Source organism: Quercus lobata, chromosome 6 (assembly GCF_001633185.2).
Source record: "Quercus lobata isolate SW786 chromosome 6, ValleyOak3.0 Primary Assembly, whole genome shotgun sequence".
Taxonomy (NCBI): Eukaryota; Viridiplantae; Streptophyta; class Magnoliopsida; order Fagales; family Fagaceae; genus Quercus; species Quercus lobata.
The window spans coordinates 27,854,705-27,868,651 of NC_044909.1; the positions used below are offsets into that span (position 1 = coordinate 27,854,705).

General features: G+C 34.3%; 2 protein-coding genes across 3 annotated transcripts; both read left to right on the plus strand.

The window, feature by feature from the left end:
• Positions 1-423: 423 nt before the first annotated feature.
• Positions 424-3,478, plus strand: LOC115950062. Its single transcript, XM_031067312.1, has 4 exons — positions 424-999; positions 1,090-1,854; positions 1,993-2,172; positions 3,011-3,478. The coding sequence occupies exons 1-4, from the start codon at positions 424-426 to the stop codon at positions 3,476-3,478; spliced, it is 1,989 nt and encodes a 662-aa protein (XP_030923172.1).
• A 5,416-nt stretch (positions 3,479-8,894) lies between these two features.
• Positions 8,895-12,035, plus strand: LOC115993680 (APO protein 3, mitochondrial-like). 2 transcript variants are annotated; one of them, XM_031117626.1, is made up of 4 exons: positions 8,895-9,004; positions 9,513-9,912; positions 10,584-11,014; positions 11,295-12,035. In XM_031117626.1, the coding sequence occupies exons 2-4, from the start codon at positions 9,539-9,541 to the stop codon at positions 11,702-11,704; spliced, it is 1,215 nt and encodes a 404-aa protein (XP_030973486.1). In that variant the 5' UTR covers positions 8,895-9,004; positions 9,513-9,538; the 3' UTR covers positions 11,705-12,035. The 2 variants fall into 2 exon arrangements, with proteins under 2 accessions (XP_030973486.1, XP_030973487.1); XM_031117627.1 differs by lacking the exon at positions 8,895-9,004 and adding an exon at positions 9,063-9,404.
• Positions 12,036-13,947: the final 1,912 nt, after the last annotated feature.

Sequence of the window (13,947 nt, forward strand, 5' to 3'; positions counted from 1 at the left end):
TGAGAGAGTAGTCAGTTAGTTAGTTAGATGTAGAGTGACACTTGTTCTAATCTTATTGGAGGAGAGTTTTAGGGAATTCTGTTAGAGTTTGTTAGAGTTTTTCCCGTGCTTTTGCTCCTTTTTTTGATCTGTAACTGCTAGTATAAATAGAGGTTAATGTGTGTAAATTAGTTAGTCTTTGTAATTCACAAAATTTAGCAATAAAAGTTTCTCTCTTTCACTCAAAATTTTCTCTCTATGTTCTAGAGCTTTCTTGAACTTTCTGTGATTTTCTTTCTTGATTTGAGGCTTCTTGTTTTAGCTTGTGATTTTAACATGGTATTAGAGCGTTAAACAAGATCAAATCAGATCAGATTTTTTTTTTCTTTTGCTTGAATTCTCTGAATTTCATCTTGTTCTTCTTCAAGCTTTGAAGCTCCATTAATGGCGTCCATTGAAGAAGCTTCAAACAATCAATCTTCTTTTACTGTGAATGAAGATTCTGTCAATCCATTCTTTCTTAGTCGCAATGATAACAACACAGTTCAACTAGTGTCTCAGAAGTTGATTGGAGGAAAGAACTATTTTCCAAGGGCTAAATCAATGATCATTTCACTCACTGCTAAACACAAGATTGGTTTTATCGATGGCACAATACCAGAACCAGATCCAAATTCACCTCAATTCATCTTATGGACACGATGCAACATGATAGTTCTGAGTTGGATCATTAATTCAGTCTCAGTTGGCATTGGTTCTATCATCATGTATATAGATAATGCTAGAGCAATTTGGCTTGATTTGCATCACAGGTTTTCTCAAAAAAGTGGACCTAGAATCTTTGAGCTTCAAAAGGAATCTGCCTATCTTGTACAAGGTCAATTCTTTGTGGAGGATTATTATACAAAGTTCAAGGCTTTGGTTGATGAATTGGCTAACTACCAATCTATTCCTCTTTGTAAGTGTCCTTGCGCTTGTGGAGCTCAAAGAATCACTTCAGATCTTTATGATCATGATCAAGTAATGAGATTCTTGATGGGATTAAATGATTCCTATTCAGCTATTAGAGGTTAGATTCTGTTGTATGAGCCTCTACCTGATATTAATAAGGTTCTTTCCTTGATCTTGCAAGAGGAGAAACAAAGAAGCTTCAAGAATGGTGAATTCATTGGTCCTGTCATAGCTCATCCTATTGAAGCCACAGCATTGTATTCCAATGCAAGTTTTGGTTCAAAACACAGTCACAGTGGCAAAGAAAATTCCAAGAAGGAAGGACCTATTTGCACCCACTATGGGAAATCAGGGCATATAGCAGACAAGTGCTATAGGCTACATGGTTTTCCACTAGGATTTAAGTTCAAAAACGAATCCATGGCAAACCAAGTCTCTTGCAATCAGATAGCAGGATTTGGGACTATCAATCCTGGTCAAACTGGTGAAGAATCTGTTTTTTCAACTCCACAGTGTCCAATCTCCAAGTCACAATGTGAACAGCTTTTAGCCTTCTTGAATTCACAATCAGTTGGTGAAATTACTCAGCATTTAGCTTCAGCTTCACAGCAACCAACTAGCTTAATAGCTACAGGAGCAAGTACTTCACAGCCTTTGGCATTAAGTGCTTCCACTTCCAATTATCTCAACAATTTCTCAAGTAAAGCCTTTTGTTCTTCATCCATTACAGTTCCAAATTCAACTATTTTCATTGCTAAAGTAGTAAATAGATCAGCTTTTGATAAAACAGATTGGATCATTGACATAAGGGCTACTGATCATATGATCCATTCTGTCTTAGTTTTTAGTTCCATCACTTGGGTTTCTAATTCTTTTGTTTACTTACCTAATGGTGAAAAGGTCTTAGTGACTCATATTGGCACAGTACATCTCACTAAAACCTTAATTCTTACTGATGTGTTGTGTGTTCCTTCTTTTATCTTTAACCTCATGTCTATTAGTAAATTGAACAAATCACAATATTTTTACCTTATTTTTCTTGGATCATTTTGCTTCATTCAGGATCTTGCTCTCTGGAGCACGATTGATCTGAGTAGAGAGAAAAATGGATTGTATCTGCTAGATAACAAGTACAAGGATTTGTCTTTTATCCCAGCCTCTACTCACTATCATTTAGTTTCTACTCATTCTGATCTTTGGCATTTTAGACTAGGGCACCCTTCAAGTGGTAAACTTGAGCTTGTAAATAAGATTGTGTCTTTTGTACAGTGTAATAAGACTGCTCATTGTGACATTTGTCCAATAGCAAAGCAAAAGAGATTGTCTTTCTCTTCTAGCACTCACGTTTCTAATTTACCTTTTGATCTAATTCATTGTGATTTGTGGGGTCCTTTTTCTACTCTTACTGTTGATGGATACAAGTATTTTTTTACTATTGTTGATGATTTCTCTAGATGTACTTGGATTTATTTGATGAAAACTAAATCAGAAACTCAGGTTCTATTGCCAGTTTGCCACAGTTTTATGCTTTTGTTGAAACTCGGTTTAATAGGAAAATAAAGTGCATAAGAATAGACAATGACACTGAGTTTCTGCTAAAAGATTTTTTTTTTTTTTTAAATCCAAGGGCATAATGCACCACTTAAGTTGTGTTGAAACCCCTTAACAAAATTCAATTGTGGAGAGAAAGCATCAACACATTTTAAATGTGGCTAGAGCACTTAAATTCCAATCAAATATTCCTTTAGAAATTTGGGGAGATTGTGTGCTCACAGCTGTTTACCTTATCAACAGGTTACCTTCTTCTGTTCTTGCAAATAAGACACCCTTTGAAGTTCTTTTTGGACAGTTACCTTGTTTTTCACACCTTAGGGTGTTTGGATGTCTTTGTTATGCATCTACACTTGCACACAACAGGCACAAAATTTTACCTAAAGCCACTAAATGTGTGTTTCTAGGTTATCCTTTTAGTGTTAAAGGTTATAAACTAATGGATCTTGCTACACATTCAGTATTCATCTCAAGAGATGTGCACTTTTATGAGTCCATATTCCCTTTTTAACCTTGTGTTCTTCCTCAGAACCTTGATCCTTTTGATTCTAATCCTTTGACAAATGTGCTTCCTTCCTCTGAAACTAATCCTTATTTTATCACACCTATCTCCTTAGATTTTATTTCCTCACCTACTTTTTCTAATGATCATCTTCCCATTACTGTTAGTGATTTTGCAGTAGATACTACAGCTACTACAGAATGTGTTCCTCTAGATGCTTCTGTTAATGATGTTACTTCACCATCTCTTGCACTTGATTCACCCATTGATCCACCTCTTCCAATTACTACTATACCTTCCACTCAACTTAGAAAATCCACTAGGGTCCATAAACTGCCTTCTTACTTGCAGGACTATTCTTGTTCTTTGCTTACCAATAAACCACCTTCAGGTAGTCCTTATGCACAGCACCTTTCTTATGCTAACCTTAGCACTTCCCATCAAGCTTTTGCTCTTGCTGCTAGTGTTGAAGTTGAACTTGAGTTTTACCATTAGGCTGTGCTTTCAAAGGCTTGGCAAGAAGCAATGGATAAGGAGATTTCTGCTTTAGAGCTCATTCATGCTTGGGATGTTATTCCTTTACCCCCTGGTAAGGCTCCAATTGGGTGTAAATGGGTTTATAGGATAAAATATAACCCAGATGGTTTAGTGGAGAGGTACAAAGCTAGATTAGTGGCTAAAGGGTATACTCAGCAAGAAAGGCTGGATTACTCCGAAACTTTTTCACCAGTTGCTAAATCAGTCTCAGTTAGGGTGTTGTTATGCATTGCTGCTATCAAAGGTTGGCCTTTGCATCAGTTAGATGTTAACAATGCCTTCCTTCATGGTGATTTCGATTAGGAAGTGTATATGTCTTTATCCCAGGGATTTCACAACAAAGGGGGCTACTCTAATGCTACTGCTAGACCTCTTGTATGCAGGTTGAGGAAGTCTCTTTATGGCTTGAAGCAAGCCAGCAGGCAATGGCATGCCAAATTGTCAACAACAATCACTAAGTTAGGATTTGTGTAGTCCAAATCTGAGTATGTTCTTTTTGTACACTCAAAGGGTTCTTGTTTCATAGCTCTTTTAGTGTATGTTGATGACATATTGATCATTGGAAATGATTCATAATGTGTAGCTAATTTGAAGAAGCTTTTGGATACTAAGTTTGGGATAAAAGACTTAGGAGCCTTGAAGTATTTCTTGGGTTTAGAAGTGGCCATAAATGAGAAGGGTATAAGTCTTAATAAAAGAAAGTATGCATTAGAAGTGCTGTTAAATTCAGGAATGTTAGGCTGTAAGCCCATGAGAACACCTATGGAATAGCATTTTAGATTGTCCAAGGATGAGGGTGAGTTAATTGATGATCCTTCACAATATAGGAGGTTAATTGGAAGGTTGATGTACCTGACCTTGACCAGACCTGACATCTGTTATGTTGTGAATAGATTGAGTCAATTCTTGAACAAGCCTAGGTAGCCTCACATGTTGGCAGCACTTAGGGTTTTGCAATACATTAAGGGTACTCCAGGACAAGGTTTGTTTTTCTCAGCAAAATCAAATTTCCAGTTGAAAGCATTTTGTGATGCAGATTGGGTTGGCTGCCTTAATACTAGAAAGTCATTGACATGGTATTATGTATTTCTTGGAGAAAATTTGATTTCTTGGAGATCAAGAAAACAAAATACTGTGTCTAGACCTTCAGCTGAGGCTGAAAACAGGTCAATGGCTTCCACTTGCTGTGAAATTACTTGGCTACTTGCTTGAAGATTTTAGAATTGAGCATTCAAAAGCTACACTTGTCCATTGTGAGAACAAGGTAGCTTTACACATAGCTGTAAATCCTGTGTTCCATGAGAGGACTAAACATATTGAAGTGGATTGCCACTTGATTAGGGAGAAGATACAGGCAGGTATGATCAAAACTTTTCATGTGAGAACTAATTTGCAATTGGCTGATGTATTCACTAAAGCACTTGGTGTACCTACCTTCATGGACCTAATAAGTAAGCTAGGCTTGATCAACATTTTTAGTACCAGCATTACTTATCCAAAGTCATTACAAGACACAAAACTTATTTCTATAGCAGGAGTAGCTTTGGTCTTGAGGGGGGCTGTTAAGAAGAATATTAAGGGTGCAATTGAATTGAAGAAGGGTAAAACAAAATTGAAGAATGGAAGCAAGTGCAGTTTGAAGAAAACAGTTGCACAAACAAGGCAATGTGATCAAAGCAGAAACCAAAAGAGGCTTAAGGTGTGGTTGAAGAAATTAATTGCAATGTTGAAGAGTTATGCAAAAGCATATGAGTTACACGTGTGAGAGAGTAGTTAGTTAGTTAGTTAGATGTAGAGTGACACTTGTCCTAATCTTATTGGAGGAGAGTTTTAGGGAATTCTGTTAGAGTTTTTCCGGTGCTTTTGCTCCTCTTTTTGATCTATAACTGCTAGTATAAATAGAGGTTAATGTGTTTAAATTAGTTAGTCTTTGTAATTCACAGAATTTAGCAATAAAATTTTCTCTCTTTCACTCAAAATTTTCTCTCTATTTTCTAGAGCTTTCTTGAACTTTCTGTGATTTTCTTTCTTGATTTGAGGCTTCTTGTTTTAGCTTGTGATTTTAACAAAATCCACAAATGGAGATTTGGTTTTTTCTTTGGGCTGCCTTGGAAAATGCATAATTAAAAACTTGTAATTTTTTCAAAGAACTTAAGAAGTTAATGTGGGCTGGTGAGAGGATAAACTTGTGTCAACTTTAACAGTTCCCAGCGTAACAATTTATCTAGATGCCGTTAAAAAGGTTTTTTTTTTTTTTCAAGGCGCCATTGATTTCTATCAAAAGTCGCCTTAACAAGTCCTACAATAGTTTTAGAAGCAATACAACTTTCCACTTATTCTATTAAATACAAAATTCTTTTTAATCTCATGCAACTCTTAAAGAATTTTTATGAGAATGAATGGAGAAAATTGTAAGTAATGGCGTCTAAATTTTTTAAGCTGATAACTTTGTTCTCCATAATTGGTTTTAATTTCTTATCTAAAACAACAAAACACAAATCAAACCCATAAACCAGATCAAACCAAACACAGAGATCAAACCCATAAACCAACACATATTAAACCCAAATCAAACCATAAAGGCATAAACCAACACAAACCCAGTTATCTAGAGTAAACACAACCCAACCACAGCCACTTGATCCAATTTTGAAAATGGAGAAACAACCACCTGAGCTAATCTAAAGAGAGAGGGGAAGATGTGTTCAAGAAGGTGAATGAGTTCAAGAAGGAGCTCAACCATAGAGGTCCACAGAGAGAGAGAGAGAGAGAGAGAGAATAATATAAAATTGTGTGTTGATGAACATTGTCTTTTTTGACAAATTGTGACGCATGACAGTTTTAGTTGAGTTTAGCTATATGTTTTCTAAGAAGCTAATTTGTTTGAATTTGGTGTGAATGCCCACATTATGTAGACGAGCTATGCTAAGTTGCACCGATACGAATACGGGTACGGATACGACACAGGTACGAATACGAGAGTATGGCAATTTTTGAAAAATAAGAGTACAACATGGCGTGGGTACGACAATTAAATAATTAATTAAATTTTATATTTAGACATATTTTTTAATATTTTTAGTAAAATATTATAATATAACTTTATAAATTATAAAGTAAAATCTCATTTTAGTAAAATCACCTATAATATTTAACTTTAATAAATAAATAAAACTATAGGAAAACACTCAAAAACAAAAGTCTCTAATTTCATGATAAACATTATAATCTTTAAGGCAAAAGGCAGAGTAAAAAAACAAAGGAAATCTATATAATAATAATAATAACACTAATAGCCGAAACGTTTGACTTTTTGTTGACCGCTCCTCATTGTGCCATGTGGCTACATAAATTGCAGCCACATTTACGTTTTAAAACATTGACCAGTTGTGCCTTTTCAATATGCCTATTCACATTTATACCTATTCTGAACTGGTGCCAGTGTGCCTATAAATAGGCATCCCTCATTTCATTTTTAAAAGTTAGTTTTTTTAATTCATTCATAAGAGTCTTCAGACAGAGAGAGACACAGTTCTATTCGTTGTGCATGGAGATTGTAGTGCTTCTTCTACATGTTGTTCATTATTTTATCTTGGTCAATTTTATTTCAATTATTCTGTATTCATTTAGTCTGTAAGTTTTACTTTATTTCTTTTATACATTCACACAAGGATTAGTACATATATTGTTTATTGGCTATATAAATTAATGCCACATATACGCTTTAAAATTCAGCACAGTTGTGATTTTTCTTTTTCCCGTTAAGTTTCAGTATTGTGCTTCTTTTTTCTTTTTTCTTTTTAAATTTTTCCATTAAGTTTCAGTCTCTATTCATTGTTATACATAAGATGCATATATTAAAATAAAAAATTTTCCTTGAGAAGAAAAATACGTAAAAATTGTAAAAGAAAACTGAAGTAAAAAGAAAGAAGTGAATGATATATCAATATCACGCTTGAATAGGAAATTGCGGTTATAGTGGCAGGTTCCAAGGGTTAAGTGAATGGGGGCATGTGGCTTGATTTTTTTTTTTTTTCAATAAAAAAAAAAAGCTTTTCTATCGATTATGGAATACAAAGAAGCAATTTTTATAATTCTTTTTCAGTAGGTACTGATTACGTTTAATACAATTTAATATCTTTGATGTTATCCGTTGGTCTTTATTCATACTTACAAAATTATTTGTCACTATTTAGGCGGGTCAGGGGGCAATTGCCAAATGAAGAAGTTAAAAAAGGTGAAAGAGAGAAAGTTGAAAAGAAGTTACCAAATAAAAAAATTGTTTAGCGTTATTGTTGTTACTCTTGTCTGTTGGTGTGGTTTGATTCCTGGACCTTTTCACTTTTTCTAACCAAAAAAAAAAAAAAAAAAACCCAACTTACAAATAGCAATTTTGGAAAATACCTACAAGTTTTTTGTGTTTTTAAGAAAAATGAAAAAGAAGAAGTTGAGAAGAAATTACCACTATTTATACCCAAAGGATTATAACCTTTCAACATACTTCTTTTCGGTTAATAGGAACATTTTCATTCAATAGGGTACCTTTTCGGTCAATAAACACATTTTCGTTTAATAGACACCTTTTGGTAATCCAATTTGAATAGTTATAACCTTTTAATAGGCACCTTTTAGTATATATTTTACAATTTATCTTGTATATATCTATATATACAACACAAACTAAACTAAAGACTCAATATTATATCTCTTATTTATTCCCACAAAAACTAGTAAATAAAACAACGTTGCTATTTTACCTCTGAAACTCATCTTGTAGCTATTCTCATGCATCACACGGGTTAGCGACTAGTTAAAAATATACCCCAAACACGTCCAAAGCAGTGAGTCTGTTATGTGAGAGTGGGATTAAAAAAAAAAAAAAAAAAAAGGTGTAGTGGTGTAGTGCGGGCCTATGGCGTGTTACTTATAAATTATGTGAGCGTTTGCTTTGGACGTTTTGCTGTTGAAGCGCGTCTGCATTTTGGGCATGGGACCCACATTACAGTAACATAGTAAACGCCTCTCCTTTTTTTTTTTTTTCTCGTGTTTCAAGAGTGATCAGTTACTGTGCAGCCATATATGTTGACTTTTTCACTGTGAACAGTGTATTTGTGCACTGTTTACAGACCCACAAATTTCACTTTTCACAATTTTTTTATTAAAAATGGGTCCTACGATACTATTCACATATTTAAAAAATATTTCGCTACAGTGTTTTCAGTTTCAGTTTTCAGTTTTCAGTAAAAATAAGCTCAATCCAAACGGACCCCATAAGTAACACGCCCAAAGCAGATAAAGTCATTAAAAAAAAAAAAAAAAAAAAAAAAAAAAAAAAAAAAAAAAAAAAAAAAAAAGGGAGAAATGAGAAATCGCGAAACAGAGAGAGAGAAGAGAAAAACCTGTCCGCGCCGAGAGAGATCGGAAGGGACAGAGGGAGAAGACTGAAGAGAAGGTGGGGCTGTCCTGTGGGTTTCAACTTTCACGGTAATGTTTTCTCAGACTCAAGCTTTCTTGTTTTAGGGTATGTCACAAAATCAACGGTATAGATTTGTCCATCTGTCAAAATCTGAGATTTTTTGTTTTTTTTTTTTAGCCATGATATTTGATTGTATGGTAAAAGGACTGGGAAAGTGCTTTGGTCCTTTCGTGATATGTTTATAGTTTCACAGTTGATGGCCATGGAAACATGCCTTGCTTCAGAGATGCTGATATCAATGTCACCTGCTCTTTTTGGCAGTTGGAACTTGGAAATTAGTACTGCAATTTTTATTTCAGACAAATTCACTTACCATATCATATTTTCATTCCAAGATGTTAAAATGAGTCCCTAAACAGTGATTTTATACTGCTAGTTCAATGTTACTATCACAATAACTGAAGCAATGCAAGTAGCCAAAGTTCTAAACTGATTTTTATTAATGTGAATTGTTTGAAGAGTGATGGTTTTTTTGATGCATTACACATGTAAATCTTGTGCTATTTTTTATTGCAGAGACGGGTAAATTGTCATGAGCAGAAATGTTGCGTGGGCGTATTAGAAACGTGGTAAATTTGCTTGATATGATCACAGAAAGATCTGCTGAAAACTTTATTGGGATAAACAGGCATTTCTGTGGTTGGTATTCAACTGGCTCTTCTCATGTGGAGCTACCAATTATGCGTAAGAAGTCTGAGAGGAAGCCATTGGTGACAAGTGTTAATGAACTCAAGCGTGAAGCTAGGTTGAGGAGGAAAGAGAAGCAGATGGTGCAGGAGAACACTCTGCGTCCTCCCGAAAATGGACTGTTGGTCGAGGGATTAGTTCCAGTTGCTCATGAAGTGTATGCTGCCAGGGTCAAGCTTAATGCTTGTGTCTCGAGGATTGTTAAGAGCATTGCTATTTTTTCTTGCAGGTAAACCCATAATGGCATTTTTTAAAAATTTTTTTGAGCAACCAGTTATGTAACCATGTAAGGCTGTTGGTCGAATTTCTAGTGATGTGTGGCCTTCAAATAGATGGGATTCCCACAAAAACATCCTTGAAGTTATAGTTAAAGAAAATGGCACTTATTGAAAAGAACAATTAATGTGTGTTATTCTGCTCTTAGTGGGTTAGGGAAAAAAGTATATTTTGAGGGTTTTAGTTAAATTGAAATGGCTTATATCTAGATTCATGAATCATGAAACAAAGAATCTGATATTAAAACATTTTTATATTCACTCCATTACTAGGATTTTTTTTTTTTCACATATGTAATGTTGTAATGTTGGTTTAACTTGATATAACATTTTTAAAAGATAGATGACACAATTTTCAGAAAATCACAATTCTAAGAAACAGTAGGCATTGATGAATTTATTTGCCTTGAAAAAAACAACAACAATCGGCATTACATGTGAACATTAATCCAGAAAATCTGGTTATGTTAAGTCCTTAATTAATTAAACTAGATATGGAGTAAAAAAAAGTTCAACACCTATGGGTAAGTATTTTATTTTGCAATGGTTATCTTTTTTATTTTATTTTTTTTTTTTTTTTGGGGGGAAAAACCTGTCTTGTGAAATGGCTGTCTATTGCATGCAGCTTGTGTGGAGAGGTTCATGTTGGTGATCCACCACACAGAATTAGGACATGCGATGTTGCTGGTAGCCTGAAAAACAAAGAGCACACTTGGGAAAGAGGAGGTGTGGAGCATATTTTGCCTCTTGTAGAATCATTTCATCTATATGACCGGGTAGGGAGAGCTGTTTCTCATAATGAGCAGCTCCAAGTGGATCAAATTCCAGCAATTGTAGAATTGTGTGTTCAAGCAGGTTTCGACATACCCGAGTACCCTACAAGGAGAAGGACCTTCCCTATTTACAGTCTTGCTGGTAAAGTTATAGATTTTGAGCGGAGATTTCCCAAAGAGGACACACCTGGCAAAGATATTAACACATATGGGTTTTGGGATAAGAAAAAGAAGTCAAGTGAAGAAAACAAGTTTTTTGACTTGCATTCCGATGATGTACAAGGTCTGTTTTCTTCTAGCTACTCTTTTCCAAGTTGAAAAAATCTATGACTCTTTTCATCAGAAGATTACTCCTAAGCAACCTTCAATTGCCATTGGTGTCTTGGGTGTCATGGATCATTATTCCAGTTCTCATTTTTATCATTTTTATAATTCTTGAAGATTATTTTCTCCAGGACCTGATTAGCATTTACTTACTATATTTTAACCATTATTGGGGAAAAAAAGTTAAAAGTTCTAAACCACTTTTTTACAAAAGCATCTAATGCTCTAGCATTATGCAGCTATTGCCGTTCACGGCATGGAGGCATGGGAAAGAATGCGTTCAGGAGCATCAAAACTTATGAAGAAGTATGCTGTCCAAACTTGTGGATATTGTTCAGAGATGCAAGTGGGGCCCAAGGGTCACAAGGTAAGGAATTGCCAAGCTTTTAAACACCAGATGAGGGATGGGCAACATGCTTGGCAGGAGGCAACAGTTGATGATTTAATTCCTCCAGTGTATGTGTGGCATGTTCGAGATAGGCATAGTGGTGAGCCACTTGTAAATGGTTTGAAGAGGTACTATGGTATGTTGCCTGCAGTGGTGGAACTATTTGCTCAAGCTGGGGCATATGTGGGTGATCATTATGCGGGTGTCATGAGAGAAGATGTTGCAGTTCCTGAATTAGATGAACTAAAGTGGGTTGTGTGAGTAGAATTAGTGTCAGATGCTGCCTACTCATTTGAAAAAGAAAGTGAGCTTTGTCAATTGCCATCACTCTGTCTTCTTTGCTACAAACAGCTCATTGTTATAGTGTGAAATCTGTATGTGCACAAATAGCATGTGCAAAACTTGTGCATATCTCACTATCTACTAGTTTTGCACGAATTATCTAGGATGCATGGGGGTACAATCTCTCTCTAGGGGAAAAAGGAAATGAAGGTTTTGTGCATACATTTGTTTGTTTCAATATGCTCTTGTTCACTTACATACGTTGGGCTCTTGAGCTAAATGAGACTAGTTTTGTTCTCTTGCCTTTAAAGCGTACTCTAATATATTCCCCGTTTATGCAAAAAAAAAAAAAAAAAAAAAAAAAAAAAGGCCTACTCTTTTATATAGTAAGCAGGATTGTGTCTCTAATCTCTTGGATAATAACTCAATAAGAATAAATTTGGCCGTCTTTAACCTATTAACATTCACTAATCATTGCTTTAATATTTAATTTTTACCCTCTCATTGAATCTTCCAATTTTCTCCAATTTTTATTTAAATGTAAGATATGTGGAATCTAATAAAATTAAATAATTGTCACATGTAGTGCCCATTCAATTAAAAATGGGAGGAAATTGGAGGGGGTCTTTTATCGTCATTATGTACCACACATTAGAAAATTACAAGAATAAATATATTAAGAATAGTTCCGAGTTACTTGGCTAGAGGTTTAAAATCCAAGACCTCATAGATCGCACAAGGCTCTTTAAACCTCTAAGCCAATCACCCCTTTACTTTCACTAATCACCTTTTGGTCATTCTTCGTCATCTCATTTGCATTTTTTTAAGGATGTTGTTGATAGATACCCTAAGCTCATTTTAAGAAATATTTAATATTCAATTATTAACATGCATTGCTTAATCTTTTCCAATGCTTTAATTTATTGAACACTACAGGTAACACCAAATCAAGAACTAGTTTTATTCAAGTCCCAAAGCAAGATGAAACAAAACAATTTAAAGTAATTTATGTGCAGAGACTAAAGAAATCGTTTTTCGGCCTAGTTGTTACAAACTTACAATTACATCTGGGTATTGATGCTGAGCCCAAAAAAAAAAAAAAAAAAAAAAGCTCATTTTAAGAAATATTTAATATTCAATTATTAACATGCATTGCTTAATCTTTTCCAATGCTTTAATTTATTGAACACTACAGGTAACACCAAATCAAGAACTAGTTTTATTCAAGTCCCAAAGCAAGATGAAACAAAACAATTTAAAGTAATTTATGTGCAGAGACTAAAGAAATCGTTTTTCGGCCTAGTTGTTACAAACTTACAATTACATCTGGGTATTGATGTTGAGCCCAAAAAAAAAAAAAAAAAAAAAGTCTGAAAGTAAAGTTGGTCAATGATTTACATCACCACTAGGCAGTTGTTTGAAACTACAACATTTGTTTCAAACCTTCTGGACCGACAATTTACAATTAACCAAAAAGCTGGCATTGTTTGTATGTTTCTGAATTAGTAATCTTTTTAGAAAAGAGCATGATGCTGTCTGTTAAGTTCTCTCTTAAGATTTTGTTATATGATTTTTTTCTCATGAATGAAATGTATTTTTTAAGTTAAGTAGCTACATGTCAAAATCTTAAGAGGAGAATCTAAGCAATGAGCAAGCTCCACCTAATCTTTTCTTTGACCGGCCAAGTGTTGGTCTTTGGGTTTGTCAACATACATAAAACTTTGGCATTATTTGTTGAATTTCCATTGGTTGCATGTGTGGATGGAAATCTACTATAACATCTCATGCATCATACTTAATTAAAACACCAACTATGTATTTAATAACTCAAATCACTTAATATAATTTTGTACATACTTAGTATATATATATATATATATAATACAAATAATCATTCAATTATTTATAATCTTTACAATTTTTATTCAATGGTATAATAAAATAATAGGCTTATTAAATACTCTTATATTAATTTTAGGAAATAAGTGACTCAAGATAATAATTAATCAATTGAACACATATGTTAACTATAAAATTAGGTCGGGGTGTTACAGTTGCCCCCCGCTCGACCCCCCTAGCTCCACCCTTGGTTTAAATGTAATATTGCATATCCACAAGTTTTTTTGCATAAAACAGGACTAACCGTTTATAATATTCTTATTAAAGCAAGTTAGAGCACTATCAGCTTTTAAATCATGTAATGACCTTCCGGGCTTTTTTTT

Bases quoted from the DNA above. Each gene is read 5' to 3' on its own strand.
- LOC115993680 (XM_031117626.1), top strand. From the start codon at position 9,539: ATGTTGCGTGGGCGTATTAGAAACGTGGTAAATTTGCTTGATATGATC. The intron at 9,913-10,583 runs GTAAACCCATAA...TATTGCATGCAG, and splicing joins ATTGCTATTTTTTCTTGCAG to CTTGTGTGGAGAGGTTCATG. The intron at 11,015-11,294 runs GTCTGTTTTCTT...AGCATTATGCAG, and splicing joins GCATTCCGATGATGTACAAG to CTATTGCCGTTCACGGCATG.
- LOC115950062 (XM_031067312.1), top strand. From the start codon at position 424: ATGGCGTCCATTGAAGAAGCTTCAAACAATCAATCTTCTTTTACTGTG. The intron at 1,000-1,089 runs GTAATGAGATTC...GATATTAATAAG, and splicing joins ATCTTTATGATCATGATCAA to GTTCTTTCCTTGATCTTGCA. The intron at 2,173-3,010 runs GTAAATAAGATT...GTTCTTCCTCAG, and splicing joins CAAGTGGTAAACTTGAGCTT to AACCTTGATCCTTTTGATTC.